Source organism: Hibiscus syriacus, unplaced genomic scaffold, assembly GCF_006381635.1.
Source record: "Hibiscus syriacus cultivar Baekdansim isolate YM2019G1 unplaced genomic scaffold, ASM638163v2 tig00110430_pilon, whole genome shotgun sequence".
NCBI lineage: Eukaryota > Viridiplantae > Streptophyta > Magnoliopsida > Malvales > Malvaceae > Hibiscus > Hibiscus syriacus.
Window position 1 is genome coordinate 1,327,325 of NW_024062734.1, and position 18,445 is coordinate 1,345,769.

Below are 18,445 nucleotides of genomic sequence, written 5' to 3' on the forward strand. Positions count from 1 at the left end.
TGTTGTATAACAAAATAAATTAATATTTTTTTGTTAATATTTATAAACAAAAAAGGCTTCATCTTTGACCTTTTCTTCTTTCCTCATTCTGAAGATCACAAACTAAAGTTCCTAGAAAAAAATCCATAATAAAAAATTGGTAGAGCACACATCAGTTGCACGAAGGTGAGCATGGAATCGTTTGGTTCAGGCTCATCGGCGATCATTTCCTACAGAATTGTCTTTCTTTTAAGGCATTATTGTTGCATTTCCTATGAAATTGTCTCTGCAAAGCGATTCTAGCATATTCATTCTGGAATTTCTGCTTTCAGAAATTTGTGTGAACTAATTGCTGGGAATTTTGATATTGAGGCCATGACCATGTTTTTCTAAAGATTTTTCATTAGTTTTTCAAATTCTATGAGAAGTTGATTCATAAGTACACATGCCTCCATAAAATGAAGCAAATTCTTGAGGTTTCATCAAAGCCTTCTTCTAAAATACATAAATTTAAATTTTCACTCAGCCAAGCATCATTGTTGCCTTTTGAGTAAAAAAGGATTTAAGCAACCGCCAGCCTCTTTCTATATACAACCTTAACAATTCTTTGATTTAATTGCATATTTTACTTATTGCAGAAATACCACATTCATGCATCATCCCTGCCCCTTCTGCATTGTCGAAATGGCTTTATGAAGAATGCCGAAACCGGAGTCTTCGGAACTGGAATCAGCTTCCCCACAATCGCAAGAGGCCAGCTTCAAAAATATAATAGCAGTCAATGAATAATTACTCTTTGTGTTTGATGACATCAACGATCTAAGAAGATTATTTGAGGCCAAGAGTGACAAGAGCGAGCGACCCTACCTGATAATGCCAATTCCAACGGATACAAGCCACATCTGCCAATCGAGTCTTACTGTTGAGGTAAATTTTCCAAGGAACTCGATGATGATTATCTATGAAATAGTTGGAAATAGTATTATGAGTAGACCAGGTACAAATGATGACCACAAAGAAAGCTGAATAGTGGTGCACTGAGAAAATGAAAAAGATGAGATTTGTTCACCTGAAGTATGAGAGTAAATCCAACAATTCCCATAAATAGGTAGTTTTTAGTCACTCCTTTGAAGCAATTGATTTCTTCAGGCTTTCTAGCATTAAACTCATTGAATATCTGTGATTTGAACGAACAGTTGTCAAACTTTAAGCTTTACGATAAATGTAAAAAATAAACCCCAGAATCTCAACTTGCCACCAAGTACTTACTTGACACATGACAAAAGCATTGAATATCAAAGAATTCTTCACTTCATGAGCATGAGCCTTGTCACCATCATCCTCCAAACCAAGAATGGTCAAGCCTGAAAAGTTGAGCACAAGGAGGACAGTAACTTGATATAAAGCCTGAAATGAAATGTGAAAACATTATAAGACAGAGAGCCATTGTACTATTTTCCCAGACATTGGTCTGGGTTAACAATTCTCAATCAAATAAAATTGCAAAACACAAACTAAGACAAGTAAAATGTTAACAGGTGAAAATCATATGATGAGGACAGAAGAAAACAGATACCTGTATGAGTAAGTTCCTCCACATGATGTTGGTAATTAGAGGTTCTCTGGGAAAATAAAACATTTAGATCAATACAACAAGTCAATTAAATATCAACTTTATAAGGTACATTCAGCCATTTCTAATAATCAAATACCAAATCTGTGGTTGCACACGTGATATTTAATTCAAACCTATGAATTCATCAGCCATTTCTAATAATTAATACGTAGAACTAGAGTACTACGAGTCAAAGTACACAGTATTCACATGAAAGAAGGATTCAGACCTTCGGCCAACGGGGGACCTATGCATAAGGTTGTCTGTTGGAGGCTCAGTGGCCAAAGCAAGTGCTCCAAGAGTATCCATGATCAGGTTAACCCATAGTAACTGTAGCAAAAGAACTCGCATTCAATTTTTTGTCATCATGAAGTGATGTTCTAATGTACATAGCTACTTAGTTTGATTACAGAGTAACTTATCCCAACAGCTTTCTCCTTTCTCTACACCAACAGAAACCTCAGTTTTGAAGTCTATTCTACTCTCAAACACACTAGTTTTTAAGTTCAATCACCACACAGAGAGATAAAAAAACATTATCATTGAACAGTTCCTTAATTCATGGCCCAGCACCCCGAAACCAAAATCCAGAAAATTACATAAAACTGAATTCTAATCCGGTGACATTTCCTCTCGTCAGAAATTCGATATGAGACCTAGGGGCATAGGAGAGTAGAGAAGAGCAGTACCTGCACTGAATTTAAAGGAACATCACCGGAGGATACTGCTGCCACAACATTGATTACAAGAGCTGCAACATTCACAGTAAGCTGGAATTGTATAAACTTCTGAATATTGGCATAAACTGAACGACCCCAGCGAACAACCTACATTAAGGATACAAAGATGAGGTACAATTGCTGGAAATTTCATACCAGACTTACCTCAAATTCAGCAGTAGGATATAGTGAAAATGGAAACAATAATATCCATGTGAAAGAAACAAGCATGCTAACCTTCACAACTGAAGCAAAATTATCATCCAATATAATTATATCTGAACTTTCTTTTGCGACTTCTGTCCCTTGAATGCCCATAGATAGACCTATATCTGCCTAAAATACAGAAAAAATAAAAATAAAATCAAAAGTATAAAATGCAAAAACTGGGAAGATAAGCAAATTAAGCTATGGAACACATGTAGTCATCAATCAGCACAAGAGGCAGTGTATGGGTTCATTAGATTTAAGAATAAAGTTGCTTGAATGGAAGGTAAATGGTTGATGTTCACATAGCTGGTAGCTAGCAACAGAACAATATTCCAATTCCATGACTCGCTGAAAATCTCACACTTTTTACATTAAACATTGCTATGCCCAAAATTAGTCTAGAAAGGGCATAAAACTTGACATTTATTAATGAGAACCATATTGTATAAGCAAGTATATTAAGCGTACAAATAGATACCAATGTGCCTTGTGATAACTGAACAAAATCAATGATGATTTTTAGTTTTAAAATTTTATGTAGAGAATTGGTGTCATAAAGGTCGGTTGGTATGCTATTGAAAATTACATGTTTATTAGATATTTTATTTATTTTTTACAAATTAGAAATATTGTTTATAATTATTTCATTTTATAAAAGTTTAAAAGGAAAGAATAAAAGATTATTGTATTTAAAAAAGAACTCCTTAAATGTACTTAATACATTAAATAAAAAAAGCTACTAAGCATTTCAGCACTTACTGTTGAAACTCTCAGTCAAGTAGTTCATACAAAAAATTATCGAGCACAATGAAAAAAAAGCATTCAAAATTTTAGCTTTCAATAGTTTATCAAACACACCGTAAGCCAATGCTTACCACATTTAATATGCATCGTAAAGCACTATCATCACAAGAAAAATAAATAAATGAAGTTAACCACAAAACCAGACCTCGTGAAGTGCAGGAGCATCATTGGTACCATCTCCAGTCACAGCCACAACATCGCCTCCCTTACGCAAGGCTTGAACAAGCAAAAGCTTGTCATTTGGAGAAGATCTCCCCATTACCTGCATAAACTCCCAATTAGCTGTAGATTGGAGTCGTGTAAATAGAAGTATTTTATTTACCGTTGATTACTGTATGATTCTCTTTACCAAAGAATACCTATTTTCTACATTAGCCAGTCTTCCATGCTTTAATCAACAAAATATGTTTGGACACTCGAGAATAATATCAGGATCTAAAGCCAATATAATCAAGAAACATAGTCAATAGATACCGTTATTTTCTGCGCCATTTGTTCTCTTTCTTTTTCAGGTAAGGCTCGGAATACCCTTCCTTCAATGATGGTAGGCTCAGTAACATCTTGGGCAGAACCAAGTATCCCACACTCCAAAGCTATTGCTTTGGCTGTTTGGATATTATCTCCAGTGACCATACGTACCTAAATATTCAAAAGTTTTCGTCATATATAAGAGTAATTAAAAAATACAAGTATTTGTTCTAAGTTGTAGTAATAAAAAATCTATGAAAAAATAAAGGAAATCTTCACCATTCAATATGAACTAAATAAAAGTAGCATCCTACACACAAGACAGTATAATAACTACTAAAGCAAATCTTACGAAGCCAGAAAAATTACCTTAACACCAGAATCCATACATATTTTCACAGCATCTTTAACACCTGGTCGACAAGGATCCTGAAGAGGAGGATTATATTAGTTAATAAAGGTAGTAGTTGCGCATTGCACAGAAATCTAGCTCATGATAAAACAGGAATATTCATATGATAAATTCAAATAATTGAACAAAATGGCAACTCCCCCAAAGACCACTTTTTTTGCTCAATGGCACATAAAAACTAAAAAAACACTTCGAGACTGTATTTGTATACAGGTAAACATGAACACTAGAATTTTGGCAACAAAAATAACATCAAATTTGAACAATGTATCCAAACTAATAATTATAAGGAAAAGGAAGAGCATAGTTCATCTGTATAAAAATCATTTTTAGTGTGTACGAGAAAATCCACCTTTCTTAATAGATGATTATAACGTAATAATAGACATCAAACATAAGACCATTGTGAGTCAGTGAATTATTTACACAGACAAAAGTGGGAACGATAACATTTTTAGTGTATTAGCATTGTGACAGGCACATAATTAATACTTAGAAGATAGAAGATGAAATCATTGAAAGACACAAAGTACACATGATAAGATGATCATTAACGGCACTCCTAAGTTCCAACGTGCGCAAAAAGAATGGGACTAGAGTGTTATAAATTCAGATAAAAAAAGGAGAAATGACGTGTTATACGTTAAATAGACCACTGCCTAATTTTCCAATTGTTGACAAAATCTGGCAGATTTTTTGACCCGGATATTTAAGAAGACATCTCCCTGAAAACCTGGCAATTATTAAGGAATAATTTTCCTAAAATTACCAAGTCAATGCTATCTGTATATACTGAAATCAATTCTGACATCTTTATGATTTAGACTTTCCTAGTTTATGCTAATATTCCAAAATAGTTGAACACTCTTGTAGGCTATAAAAGGTTACATTTGATTGTCAATGAACACAAATTAAAATTACAATTCTTTTCTAATTTTTCTATTTCCATTTTTATATAGTTTTAACACCAATTTGTAGCAGAATTAATCTACCTAACTTTGATGAAAAATTTTGTTTCCAACAATAAATCTACTTGCTAGGATGTGCATGCATGTAACACTTTGTTTAGTGATATATCTCATAAAAATGTTGCACTTTATTTGGGAAAGAGCAGTTTCCTTCTTTCAGAAACAAAGCTTCACATTATCATTCAGTGCAGCTTTGAATAAATTTGTTATCATCAAACATAAAGTCAAAGCTAAAAAAGATAGTGAAGCTACTAATAGGTTAACAACCATATATGTGGAAATACCATTAGGTAAAAGTGGGGAATCCATGCTAAAAATGTTTACCTTTATACCAACAATAGCAAGCAAAATAAGGTTATCTTCAGGTAAGACCCAATCATTACAGCTCTCTTCATCACTAGGAGCTTTTTCCCGTTCACACAATCTGTATGCAAGGGCAACGCAGCGCAGGCTACTTGCAGCCATTTCGTCAATAGCAGCCTTAAAAAATTCCTGCAGAAAGGTGGTTAAACATAAAAGTTGAAGCATATGCTGATCAAATCATGCTAGGATTTAGGAATCAGAAACAAAGTCCATTTTTCAATCATGCAATACTAAATTATAGGCTTGATATAAAGTGAGCAATTTGATTCCGGTAAGAAACAACCTTTACTTTTCTAATGTATTAAACGCAAGCTCCAGTTTCTAATGAACGGCCATTAAGTCAAAACATATGTTTTCACATGGTTTCCACAAATTAATCACAGCCATTAAGTCAAAACATATGGTTTCCATAAATCAATGATCAGTCTGCAAATCATCAGATACTTACTATTAAAGCACGAGTCAACCTACAAATGGTAAAAACTAAAAAGACTTATAAGCTAAAGTTAATTATGGAGATCAAGTGAGAAGGAAATTCCCTTAACTTTTTTATCCAGGAGACCTTTCAGTAGTGCATGCATGTTTTTGTGTATGTAAATATACATAATCACTAACCTTGTCTACATTCATGGATTGAAGGCAACCATTTGAATCAAGATATCCAGAACATGCGGCCAAAACTATCTCAGCTGCTCCCTTCCAATGTATATGAACTTCAGAATCAGACTGCCATAAGAAAACATATATATTAAATGACAGTCTAAATTATTAATATCAACAGTATTGCCAGTTGAAAATATTAGGCAAAAAGGCTGCTTTTTCTAAATGTTCTGCAACTCCTTAGCTAAATTCTACTAAAAGCACTTGAACCTGAGCACTTCAGCAGTTCAGTTATAATTCCATCAACTAAAAAGACCTGAGCACGGAACCACTTTTTTCCTATAGAGAGCCCAAAACCCCATAAACCTATTTGGTATTAATTTGGAAGAATCAACTGTCAATGAATGGGCAAATTCAATTGGGTGTTTGGTTGGTGTTTTACCGACGGAGTACCTCGGGCTTCCACTTGGTTCCAGACGGAACTCTGCAGCTTTATGGGAGCCAATTTTTCAGAAATTCTATCAGAAGTTGGCTGTATGGAAAGCATCGACGCTATCCCTTGCTGGAAGGGTTGTCTTGGTGAAGTCTGTCCCAACTGCGCTGCCGATTTACTATACGTCTTTGTTCAAAATGCCTTCTGGTGTTCGAAGAAGGTTTAATTCAGTTTTGGCTAATTTTCTATAGGGGAGCACGAATCATAAAAATAGAATTCAACGGGTAAATTGGTCGCAAGTCTGCAAACAAAAAAGATTACGGGGGTTTGGGTATCACGGATTTAAATCTAATGAATAGAGTTTTATTAGGAAAATGGGTTTGGAAATTTGGTAGCGAAAAGGAGTCTTGGTGGAAGAGGATGGTGTGCTCTAAGTACAATTTGGATAGAAGGTCGATTCTGTTGGATAAAAATCTGTCTTCCCATTCTTCTTGGCTTTGGAAAAGAGTATTCAATAACTTTTTGTCAAACGATGCTTTTGGTCTTTGCTTCTGCAATCATATTCTTCTGCAAGTTGGGAATGGAAATTCCATTTTGTTTTGGCAGGATAGATGGCTCGCCAGCATTCCTCTGAAGATAAAATTTCCCAGGATTTTTGCTCTTTCGGTTAATAAGGATGGGGTTATTGCGGAATTTGGGTCGCTAATCAATGGTAGATGGTGTGGGATATCCAGATGAGGAGAAATCTGCTGGATTGGGAAGCTGATCAATGGATCGAATTATTGTCGATGTTGGATAATGTTATTGTTGGATCGGTCGCTTATGATTGTTGTGTTTGGAAAGGGAACGGGGAAGGTGTATAATCGGTTAGATCGTGCATTAATGTAGTTTCACGATTATCTGATCCGGATTTGTCTTGGTCGAAGCTTGTTTGGGTTGGAATTGCACCTCCCAAAGTGGAGGCTTTTTTATGGCAGGTTTTTCACCAGAAGATGGCGGCCAAATCTGTTTTAATTAGGCGGGGTGTATGTGGGATCGAGGATCCTCTTTGCTCGGAGCCTGAGCATGTTTGTCATTTGTTCTTCTCATGCAGGATAGCTTGGGGAGTATGGGTGCGGTTTTTAAGGTTGTGGAATCTATGTTCAGCCTTGCCTAATAATCCCAAGGAGTTTATGTTCTATTGGGTTGATTTAATTCCGAAATCTGATATTTGGAAATTCATTCCGGGTGCTGTAATATGGTCCGTATGGAAATGTCGGAATCAAATGGTGTTTGAGAATGGAAGGTTGGATCAAACTCTAATATTTTTTTGGCTAGATATAGGGTGGCTACCTGGTTTTCGGCAAAGAAGTCCAATTTTCCTGTTCCCCTAAATTGTCTTGTGGGTGATCTAACTTTGGCTGATTATTAATAAAGGGGCGTCTTATTTTGGAAAGTGATTCTTCTAATGCTTTGAATTGGATTAAAAATCCGGAAGCAAGTCCTGCTGCGTTTGTTCATCTGGTTAAGGAAATTGCCAAGAGCGTGCTGTATTATAATGTGATCATTAGGCATCTTCAGAGATGTATTAATTGGGAAGCAGATGGTATAGCTAAGTCGGGAATAGGGTAATGTAGGGTGTTTTCAATTGGATGTGTAGGATGAATGTTTTTGAGGATAGAGGTTTTGTTTTGTGGGGAAGGTTGTACTTAAGGTGGTTTTTACCCAGGATGTACTTTCTGTTTTAGAAATAAAATGTGGGCACTCTTTTCCTCCTTCCAATGTCCGTTAAGATACCTATGTAGCTTGAAGGTTAAGAAGGGGTTTTTTAACGAGGCCTCTTTCCTATAAAAAAAATTCATTTTTCCTCCTTTATCCCTCCAATCCCACAGCCAAGTGAGACAAGATGAGACTCCTACCTCCTTGGCACAGCGGGAGCAAGCTGATTTAGCACAGCACAGTTCGGCATGGGGGGTGCCAGATAAGTATTCCCTCATATTTCTCTCTCTCTCATCTCTTCTCTTTCTCCCCCTGATTTCTCTCTAATTTTTTGAATGACTTGCTTTTGACTTTTGGTTAGAAATCCCAAAACACAAATGTAAAGCATTCTATGTTTAGCCAACTTATTTCCTGATCCCCCAGCACAATAAAACAAAAGACAAGCCTGCATTACCCAGTAAAGAAGGCCTGGACAACAGATATTTCTACCATTCATATTTATAATCAAGTAACAATATCAATTATAAATTGGAATTAAAAGTGTTGTCATTTCACAAGATTTGGTTGCATGTTCATTCAATGCAGTTAATAAAGTTTATTCTCAGTCACCCTTAAAACCCAAATCATGCTTTGATATGTTTGAAGCAGAAACAGGTGTTGTAGGCAGGGAAAATGTGCTTATTCTAATTCCCACCTAAGAAGCCCATCTATAAAAAGTTTGATCAGTTTTATCTTCCTAAGAAAAGATAAAAAGGCAAATTGAGGAAACAACCATGCTTCTGTTAAAATGCCCAAATATGAATCAAATGCCAGATAATCACGCACAATCATGTCAATAATCCTAGGAGAGGATTCATCAAAGAGCCATTAGTGTTTTAGACATATTCTTTCAGTTGCTTCTAATAACTGCATTTTAAGTCTCCCATTATACTAGCATCAATGAAGTAAGAAAGTATTAAGAAGTTAGACTGAAGAAACTACCTGTAGTACTGCAACACCACCTCGCTTTTTCTCAGAGTTGAAAGGGAAAACATGAAGAATAGTGGATTCTGATCTGATAGCATCAAATTTCATCCCCAACTGCAATACAATTTGCAATGATTAGCATGTGCGATCAAAAATAGAAGTAGATGAGAGGCCAAGTTCTGGGGATACTTTTATTGCCCAAGAAAGGATAGCCTTTTCTGTAGGAGATCCAGAAATCTCAACATTACCACCATCCTGGAAAAATGAATGTAATTCAATGAGATTCCAGTGCGACTTATGAACAAGAAAAATTATAATTAACAGAACCAATTGATAATTCAGAAGCAAAAGTCGTTTCCTATGTAAAACATTTAAAAGCTTAGTCAAGAACACATATTCTCATGCATGACAATTATATATCTCTTGACCTTAGCATAATGAATTAGATGAACAGAAATAATGTTACCTTAGGCACAAAAACATTCCCTGTGCTATTCTGGGCAACTCCTTCACTCAACAGAGACACAACCGATGGGTGCATCTGGGAAGAATCAGCTGGTGGATTTATCTTCTTTTTCCCAACAATAGCTTCAACAACAGTCATCTGTGATACTAGTTAATCAGTTTGATATCTATAGCTTTCAAACAGCAGGATGAAAAATTGAACAGCTAAACAAATTTTAAAAAGCCCAAGATCTTGGAAAAACCATGCTGAACAAGAGCAACCTCGATGGAAATATAGCATTAAGAAAAAAATAGAAGAAAAAAGAAAGATAAGATACATAAAGGACTTGCCAATGGTTTAGCTAAAATCATAAGAAAATGTTCGTTCGAGGCGAGAAAGATAAGTAGATGCTGCAATCAAGAGAGTGTGTACATAATATTATTATCCCTATCGTAGAAAGTTTTCATATGTAGTGCCTGTTTTCCATTGAAGAAAATTAACATTTAATACCACAGAAATAATGGAACTAGGAAGACATAAGAAAACTAAAAAGGTTATATAAGCTCTAATCCTTTTTTATTTAATAGAAAGAAAGCAATTAAACTTTTTTATAGCTGCTTGCCTCCTTTATGCTCTTTCCAATGGAAGGAGCCCACTGTATCTTGGATATTTATCAAGTGCAAAAACAGAAAGAACAAAATCATAGTGGTATATCAAAAATCACATAGAACTAACCTCATTTAAAGTCAATGTGCCAGTCTTATCACTGCAAATTGTTGTTGCAGAGCCCATAGTTTCACATGCCGAAAGTCGACGAACCTGTAAATCTATGTCTGTTAGATAAAGATGCTATTAAACCAAAACACAACAGTCATGGAAGTAAAACATTTAAAAATTAGAATTAATGAACTTGCCAAAGCTTTATCCGCCATCATCTTCCGCATCGAGTATGCAAGACTGAAAATTCAAGCAGAGAACAGTGCCAGGAATCAATAAGTAGGAAAAGAAGAATAAACTATATTCAAAGCATAAGTTTAATTGCTAGTGCATAGAAACCAAAAGCTACGACTTAAACTTACGTCAAGGTAACAGCCAAAGGAAGCCCTTCAGGCACTGCAACAACAACAATTGTAACCTGCACAACTCTAGAGTGAGAAAACCATGTACATGCTATTATATGAACATTAAAATATTAACATCACCTTTGCTTCATGGGTATAACTATTCTATTCCGGTGCTATTTCAGACCGAACAGTCATTTATGTTTTTATGTTTACTGTTGCATGTGGAATTATGAAATTTACAGGGAGGAAATCAATAAAAAATTGAGACCCAAATCCTCATTTATAGGATGGTAAAATAACAGTTATATTCCTATTTTTTTACACTTTCTATTATTTCTTTTTTTTTTTTTTTTGTAATTCAACAAGTTGGTGTCACTTAACTTGTGACAACATACGCAGTTACTTACTCCCACCATATAATAGTATAGATATATTTCAATTTAAAAGAGTCAACCTCTGTAATAAGCCATTCCATTTTAGTCTCACTACTATATTCCTTAATAATTGCAATCTCATTCCCTTCTATACCAAACATGATCTAAGGGACTACGGTGTACTTACTGCAATCGTAAAAATTTTAACAACATCATTAAATGCACCATCAAAACTAGTGCGTCCTTTAATAAATTGTGTAGTTCCATCTGGATCTTCAGTATTTCCAGTGAAGTATCTAGAAACCAATCAAAAGAAAGATGTTAGGGGGCATGCAATTCATCTAGCATAAGTAATAATTTATTGACTCTTAGTGTACCTTGCCAAAAGAACAGCAAGCACAGAAACAGCTACAGAAAGCCCAACTATGCCTATAAAAGTTGCAACTCCATTTAGCCGTACCTACAGTGTGTTATGGATGATAAGTTTAAGATGCAACTTAAGAATTGGAAGTAGGTACTGTTAAGGTGCACTAAGCTGAAACCTGCAAAGGGGTCTCTTCACCAGTATCCTCTGAGATACTTGCCATTAACAGTCCCCACTCAGTATTGATTCCAACACCAGTCACCTACAAATAATTTAAGAAAGATGACTTTTCAATGGTTTGGGAGTGAAAAAAGAAATTCAGTCTAAACTATCCAAGATGTTAAAGAAAGATCAAACATATAGAAGAAACAGAAAATGAAGATCAGAATCTATAGAAGTCTCATCTCTTCTCAAGATGAATTCCATAGTAAAGTGCTAAAGTAGTGTCCACACATAGATATAATCAAGTGCCACATGTTGAGCGTACCAAATTAAGTTCATCAAAAAAAATTATTCATCCTGTACACCTTACACTTTTTGGCAGATCAAACAGAACTTTTTTTTAAATCCAACAAAGAACATTTAACCAACACATATATAACAAATCAAAATCTAGTTGCCACCCATAAAGAAATACTGTCAATCTTTCTCAAACTACTACTTTATAAAAGAACCATATCAAGATAATAGTTGAAACATAAATGATAGTTTGCACATGAAACCAGCTATCACAGCTTCTCTATAAAACACATCACCATATAATTGACAGGTCAAGCAATAATTAGAAACAAGTGCAATTCCAAAACAAAAGCACAGATCAATTCCTACTATTTCTCCACAATCTCCATAACAAGAAATACAAAAGCTCAGTGTACATAGCAAACATCACCAGATAGAACTAATAAATTACCAGAGATCATCATAATGTTCAACAAGGAGCAACAAAGGAAAGGAAAGAAAGGAGCAAGATACATACCAGCATGGTACCAAAACCATCAGCAACTTTGCAGCCAGACATTAGAAATGGTTCTTTTTTATTCTTGCGAACCTACAAGAAACCTAGCGCTTAAAACAACAAAGCCTGCACATTAGATAAACGCATTATCAAACAAGCAACTTACAATCTTGCTTTCCCCGGTCATGCTAGATTCATCAATGGCTAGAGAATGGCCAGTGATTAAGACTCCATCAGCGGGGACCTAACCAAAGCATCAAACTATATTTAGTCCGTCTGCGCATGACTATCAATGCACTGAAGAAAAAACTGAGTGACACACCTGATCGCCAATTTTTAGTGGGACAACATCACCAACAACAAGATCATATATTGAAACTCTCACAGTTCTAGCTCCTCTAATGACCTGAAGATGCATTGAAAAAAATTTACCAAATTTAAGGTTCCCATAGAAATGGATGTTGTCATACTGCAAGAAGTAACAAATACCTCAAGTTGTATATTTCGCTTTTCCTCATTTAGATTTTGAAATTGAAGAGATTGACGATAATCACTAGTAGCTGGTAATTTTTCAAAAAATAATAATTAGATATAGATCTTCCATCAGTATAACAATAACATTGGTTATAAAAGCACTAAAATATTATACAGCTCAAGCCAAATTATATATAGGAAGCTGCAGCAGAACAAAGGCCTTAGATTATTGCATTCTATTTATGAAGGCATAACAAATTTGATACCTGTAACAAGTATAACAATAAAAACAGCAAGGAAAATGCTACCCCCATCATACCATCCTTCTTTCAAACCCTGTAAAGGATATCAATTAAAACAATAGCCAATTAGGACAACGGGAGAAGATATAAGAAAGGAACAAAGAAAAAGCAAAATCAATGTGAAGTAAAAGATTGGAGCAAACAATGAGGACATAACAGTCATATCAAGCTTTTAAAATATTAATCCTTTCCATTCCCTTCCTTTTCTCCAAAATTATGGAACTAAAAAATGGGAGTTTTAAGAGAAATGGAGGCCATATTTTTCAATTCACCTAAATTTTGGAGGAAGGGAAAGGAAAGAAAATGGAAAGCTAAAAAGCACCCGTCACTTTCCTTCCTTGTGTTTAAGTGCAACCCAATATCCCCTCTTTTCTTTTCTTTCCCTCCCCCACCCTAATCCAAACATGCTATTAGTAAATTCAAAGAAAAGAAGAGTTTTACCTCTGTCTTTATTCCCAACCCCAGTGACACAGCGGCTGCTATGATCAATATAATAAGGGTCAAATCCTGCCACGCCTCCCAGAGGAACATCTACAAACCAGCACAGTTATCAATATCAGCAATCAGTAAAATTTTTACCAAATTGCAAGAATTGGAAACAATGACTAAAATAATAATTTACCCAAAAGCTCCGTCCCTTTTTCCGTGGATATGTATTTGATCCAAATGCATTCCTCCGGTTTGATAAATCAGCCTCATCCTCGTTAATTCCTTTCTCTAAATTTGTTCTCAACAGACCTGACAACCCTTTAACCTGATGAAGGAATTCGTTATGAATAACAGACAGGAACAATAAACAATAAAATAGCACCAGGTAAAACAAAAAAGTTGCATTTATAGGTAACTTACTCCGCCATATTGTTCAAGTACAGATAACTTATGATCACGGGTCATTGATGCAAGTTGTTCTAGTCCAATTGCGTAATCACCACCATCAACTGGTGATGCAACTGGTGCATCTGACACTGGAATAGCACAGATATGTTAACATGAAGACAAAAAAAAAGGAATAGCTGGAAAAGAAAAACAATCTTAGAATTGAGAACATGCTCCTTCATCAAACAATACAAAATAAAACAATCAATTGAGAACATGCTCCTAAATATGTAGCATACCAAATTCATTTTCCCCAGCCAATTTGAAAAGCAATGCTGCCTGGAGCAACAAAAGACATCAGTTTGACATCACTAGAACAAAAATATCAAACTACAATGTTGATTAAAATATTTAAAATTACTCTGATGACTTGCGCATGAGCTCTTATCATCCTCTTTCTTTGCTCTTTCTCTTCTTCCTTTTTCAAGTCCAATGTGTAGCGAAATCGACGAGAAGCATTTAGAACAAGTGCCGCTTGCTGTAAAAGAAAATTAAATAAATCAGTCCAAGCTCCAAGAAAAATAAGAACCCCACTCATCATCTGACACAGATCACAAACAGACAATTAACTCAAACACACACATATATATAACCATGAATTGAACATGGGATTGCAAATTAATAAAAAATAAAAAGAAATTTGCAAAACTTGGCATAAAGCCATTAATTTCTTTTGTAGTGAAATAGATAAGGGGTCCATAATTAATTAAAAAAATGCCAATAAGCTCCACCTAAATGAAAACATTCTTCATAATATATAACCAAAAGATCATCAGCGGGATTAATGCTAACTCCCACTTCCATTTGTATCAAAATATAAAAGCTCAAATAACAATTTCACAGCATAAGGACAATTTACAATAATCATAACATGAAAAGCACAAAAGCAAATCAGTGTGGTTTAGGTAGAAAGTGACAGTTAGCAATAGAATTAAGTTCAACAAATGAGAAAGACAGAAATTGGAATTCTTGAAAATGTAGGGTTATAATAAACTCAATGTGACAAAGAATCACCAAATGAAAAAAATATACTTCAGTATCAACACTTGCAAGCAAACGGAAGATCATCATAATAAAACTGATTGCAATGGATTAGTCAAGAATCCAACCATTGAGGGCTGCTATTCTGCTATAAACATTGATCGCAAGTTGTAACTTAAACCAGAAAACTAGGAATGTAATTATAATGCCACCCCAACAGTTCAAACAAATAGTACCCTCTTCAATGAATAGAGAATCCAATTTATCTGCCTTTTCCACACAAAAATGAAAAATTTGGTGACGAGGCAATCCCTTTTTCAGCTTGGATATGTTTCTTTTGTCAATCGCTTATGATATTATTATGAAAACACTCTATGACAAGATCAGGGAGCTTTCTACCAGACAGAGGATATGATAAATGCCAAAACAGATAACTGTCCAAATTGAAAGATTATTAGAGTGTATTGATTTGACAATAGGGATGAACATAATGAAGCAATATTGATAACGAGAACTTATCGGAATTTTTGCTTAAAATTCTTGGGTACCCAATACCATAAAGATTCCGGAGTTCCCCAGCAATTCCCTGATAGGCCTTCTAGGACTAAGATGTTTCTGGCTAGTAGCATACCGACTTCATTATCAACATCCTCCCTCAAGCCTGCCTATTTCAAAGTACAATATGCTACATGGACTCGTCGACTTCTAAATAAATTCACTGTCAGAACTTGCTGCTATTAATGCACTATTATCATTTCAGGTTTATTTCAACTTTACACATTAAAGTGATCTTTGATCCGCAAGGTACTTTAAACAACTAACACAGCATAGGAAGCCTATTCTCTTGATCAAAAAGAAAAGGTGGTCAGTTTAGAAGCACTCCATGCATTTAATTCAGTGAGCACCTAAATCATAATGAGATCTTAACACATCAAGTTCCAACTTACCACCATATAATCAGTTCTTCTAATTATAATTGAACTCCATATGATTCAACAAACATAATCCCAGATACACTTTAGCTTTAGAATCATACTTCAAAAAAATAAAATCCAAAAAGTGACAACTTGAGGTTAAATTGCAACAGAATCCCAATTGTAAAGCAAGCATGGTCACTACATATTTTGAGGGAAAGAGACAGCTGATGGCAAAGCCTCTCAATTTGAATCCTGTTTGCAGCAGTACTTTTGCTGAATGGTTTAATTTTGTAACAAGGCATTATGATTTCTTTGGATAATTGATATTGCAATTATCCTGAAAAAAAAACCTAAATGTAGAGCCGTCATTTTCAGACCTTACAGTACACTTAATTGGAAACCATTTACTCGGTACAGTGATTAAGGCAAAGAATGCAGCATTATAGCTGAAAACAGCTAACATTTCACCCATGCTTCAGTTCAGTTCATTATGGCTGCTCATATATTTATAACATGATGGCAACTTGGGTAAAAGTTTCCCACAAAACACAGACATAACTAATCCTCCATTCTGATGTTAGTCCAAGCAAGCATTAAATAAGATATAACAATTTGCAATGTGATCATTCTGAGCTTGCATTTAAACATTGAAAGCATCAACCCCCAAAAAAATCCCCATCATCCAGTAAAATGAATTACAAGAAAACAATAGAGAAACAGCTTAAACACACAAGTGAAATGGAGTTCATTTAATTGCCACTAAATCCTATATAATACTTGTATTACAATTACAATGAGAGAAGAAAAACAGATAGAGACAATTTTACAGGAGGAGAAAAAGGGGTTACCCTCCAGCGTTTGAGAGTCTCGGGGGGGACATTCTTAGTTTGAGCAATGTCAAAGGGATCGGACGGGTCGGCATCAGGATCAAGGTGATTGTCGGGATCGTCATTGTCCTTGGAACGGCCAGCCTCCAAGTCATTGAGGCGGAGACCATTTCCTGATGAAGTGCCAGTCATATTGATGACGACGATCGCAATTCAACAGAAATACTGTCGCAAGGGAGATGGCAGGCAGGCCGACCACAACAGCACAATCCCCTTATACAAAGGTGGGCCACCTGCAATACAGAAAGAACTCTACTGTTATCAGAATTCAGAAGCAAACCCAAATCTTTATACTCCTTTTTTCCCCTCAACTTCTTTAGTTTTCGAAACTAGAAAACAAAAAACGGAAAAACAAAATCAAAACACCAGCAAACCGTACAAGATCAAGGAACGAATGTGTATTAGAGGAGAATCCAGATAATTCGGAGGACTTTGCTGCCAATATCATTCTGTCACAGTAACAAGAAATGCCTAATTCTTTACTTTGTACGGCCAAATTGATCTTCATTTTTTTTTGTTATTTGTTATTCTTATTATTTTTTGCAAGGAATAAAACTGATAGATGAGAAGAAGAACAAAACAATAAACAAAAAAAAACAAAAGACAGTTAGATGGTCGTGTTTTACCAAAAAAGCAGAGGGAAATCCCACCACCGATGGCTTGAATTATGAACGAAACGACGACGGCAAGGGATTTGCGTTGATTTCCCATATGAGTCATCGTTCGACTGAGACCTCTTAAAAAATATCTGTCCACAGGGAAGTTTCCACGAAGTTTCCAAGTACAAGTTAGTAAATTGTGAGGAGCCCATTGTATTGCAACCTTTAAATAAAAAATAGTCTAGACCATCGAAATAAAAAAATAATAATAGAAAAATATATTAACTAAAACCCATTTCACTCAAAACAAAACTCCCCATTGAAGCTCTAATCTATCTCTTAAAAGAACCAATTTGAAAATCGTTTCTTTCCGGACAATTCAACCCAAAATTCAATGAAGTGAGAAAAGAAGCAAGAGATTGGAAGAAACTGACGAAAATATATCAGCTTCAAGACTGTTTGAAAAAGGTAGTATTTTTTTACTCATCCTTTAAAATGCATCTTACAAATTTGCATATATGATTCAGATTCAGTTGCAGACGAGCTCAAAGTGAACTACAGTAATGCATATGCAAGGTGGCCAACCAGGTTCCTCTTTAGTGCAATCGACGTCGAAGTGAGCTTCATCCTTAGCTTGGTTGTTCTTTGAACACGCTATCTATAGGTTGCTGCTTGGAGTTCTAAAGGATTGATTTTGATCTTCCATTTTGTTTTGCTTTGGATTTGTTGAATGAAGTTTCTTTGGAACATAATTACATGAACATTACATATAATTGATGGGTTTGATTTTGATATTTGTTTATATCTGTAAAATCTGCGACGAACTTGAGATATTTGTTGCGGAAGACGGTTATCGGATAGAGTAAAATCGTAACTGATAATTTGAGAAAATAAAAATGAAGATAAAAAGAGACACAAAATTTACGTGAAAAACCCCTAAATAAAATAGGGTAAAAACCACAGGCAACGGTA

General features: G+C 35.1%; 1 protein-coding gene across 4 annotated transcripts; it reads right to left on the reverse strand.

The window, feature by feature from the left end:
• Nucleotides 1-521: 521 nt before the first annotated feature.
• On the reverse strand, nucleotides 522-17,677 carry LOC120125433 (calcium-transporting ATPase 9, plasma membrane-type-like). 4 transcript variants are annotated; one of them, XM_039143864.1, is made up of 35 exons: nucleotides 17,501-17,677; nucleotides 17,254-17,323; nucleotides 16,836-17,107; nucleotides 14,451-14,567; nucleotides 14,329-14,368; nucleotides 14,063-14,178; nucleotides 13,836-13,967; nucleotides 13,655-13,744; nucleotides 13,178-13,247; nucleotides 12,927-12,997; nucleotides 12,760-12,843; nucleotides 12,604-12,681; nucleotides 12,459-12,530; nucleotides 11,661-11,744; nucleotides 11,496-11,578; nucleotides 11,306-11,414; nucleotides 10,760-10,815; nucleotides 10,595-10,637; nucleotides 10,416-10,499; nucleotides 9,702-9,839; nucleotides 9,428-9,490; nucleotides 9,251-9,352; nucleotides 6,154-6,264; nucleotides 5,500-5,667; nucleotides 4,165-4,224; nucleotides 3,802-3,966; nucleotides 3,473-3,589; nucleotides 2,551-2,649; nucleotides 2,284-2,421; nucleotides 1,824-1,924; nucleotides 1,556-1,601; nucleotides 1,249-1,386; nucleotides 1,049-1,156; nucleotides 847-938; nucleotides 522-737 (listed from the first exon to the last, which is right to left on the reverse strand). In XM_039143864.1, the coding sequence occupies exons 3-35, from the start codon at nucleotides 17,004-17,006 to the stop codon at nucleotides 629-631; spliced, it is 3,255 nt and encodes a 1,084-aa protein (XP_038999795.1). In that variant the 5' UTR covers nucleotides 17,007-17,107; nucleotides 17,254-17,323; nucleotides 17,501-17,677; the 3' UTR covers nucleotides 522-628. The 4 variants fall into 4 exon arrangements, with proteins under 4 accessions (XP_038999795.1, XP_038999793.1, XP_038999792.1 ...); XM_039143862.1 differs by lacking the exon at nucleotides 17,254-17,323 and having other exon boundaries at nucleotides 9,251-9,349; nucleotides 9,425-9,490; XM_039143861.1 differs by lacking the exon at nucleotides 17,254-17,323 and having other exon boundaries at nucleotides 17,501-17,676.
• Nucleotides 17,678-18,445: the final 768 nt, after the last annotated feature.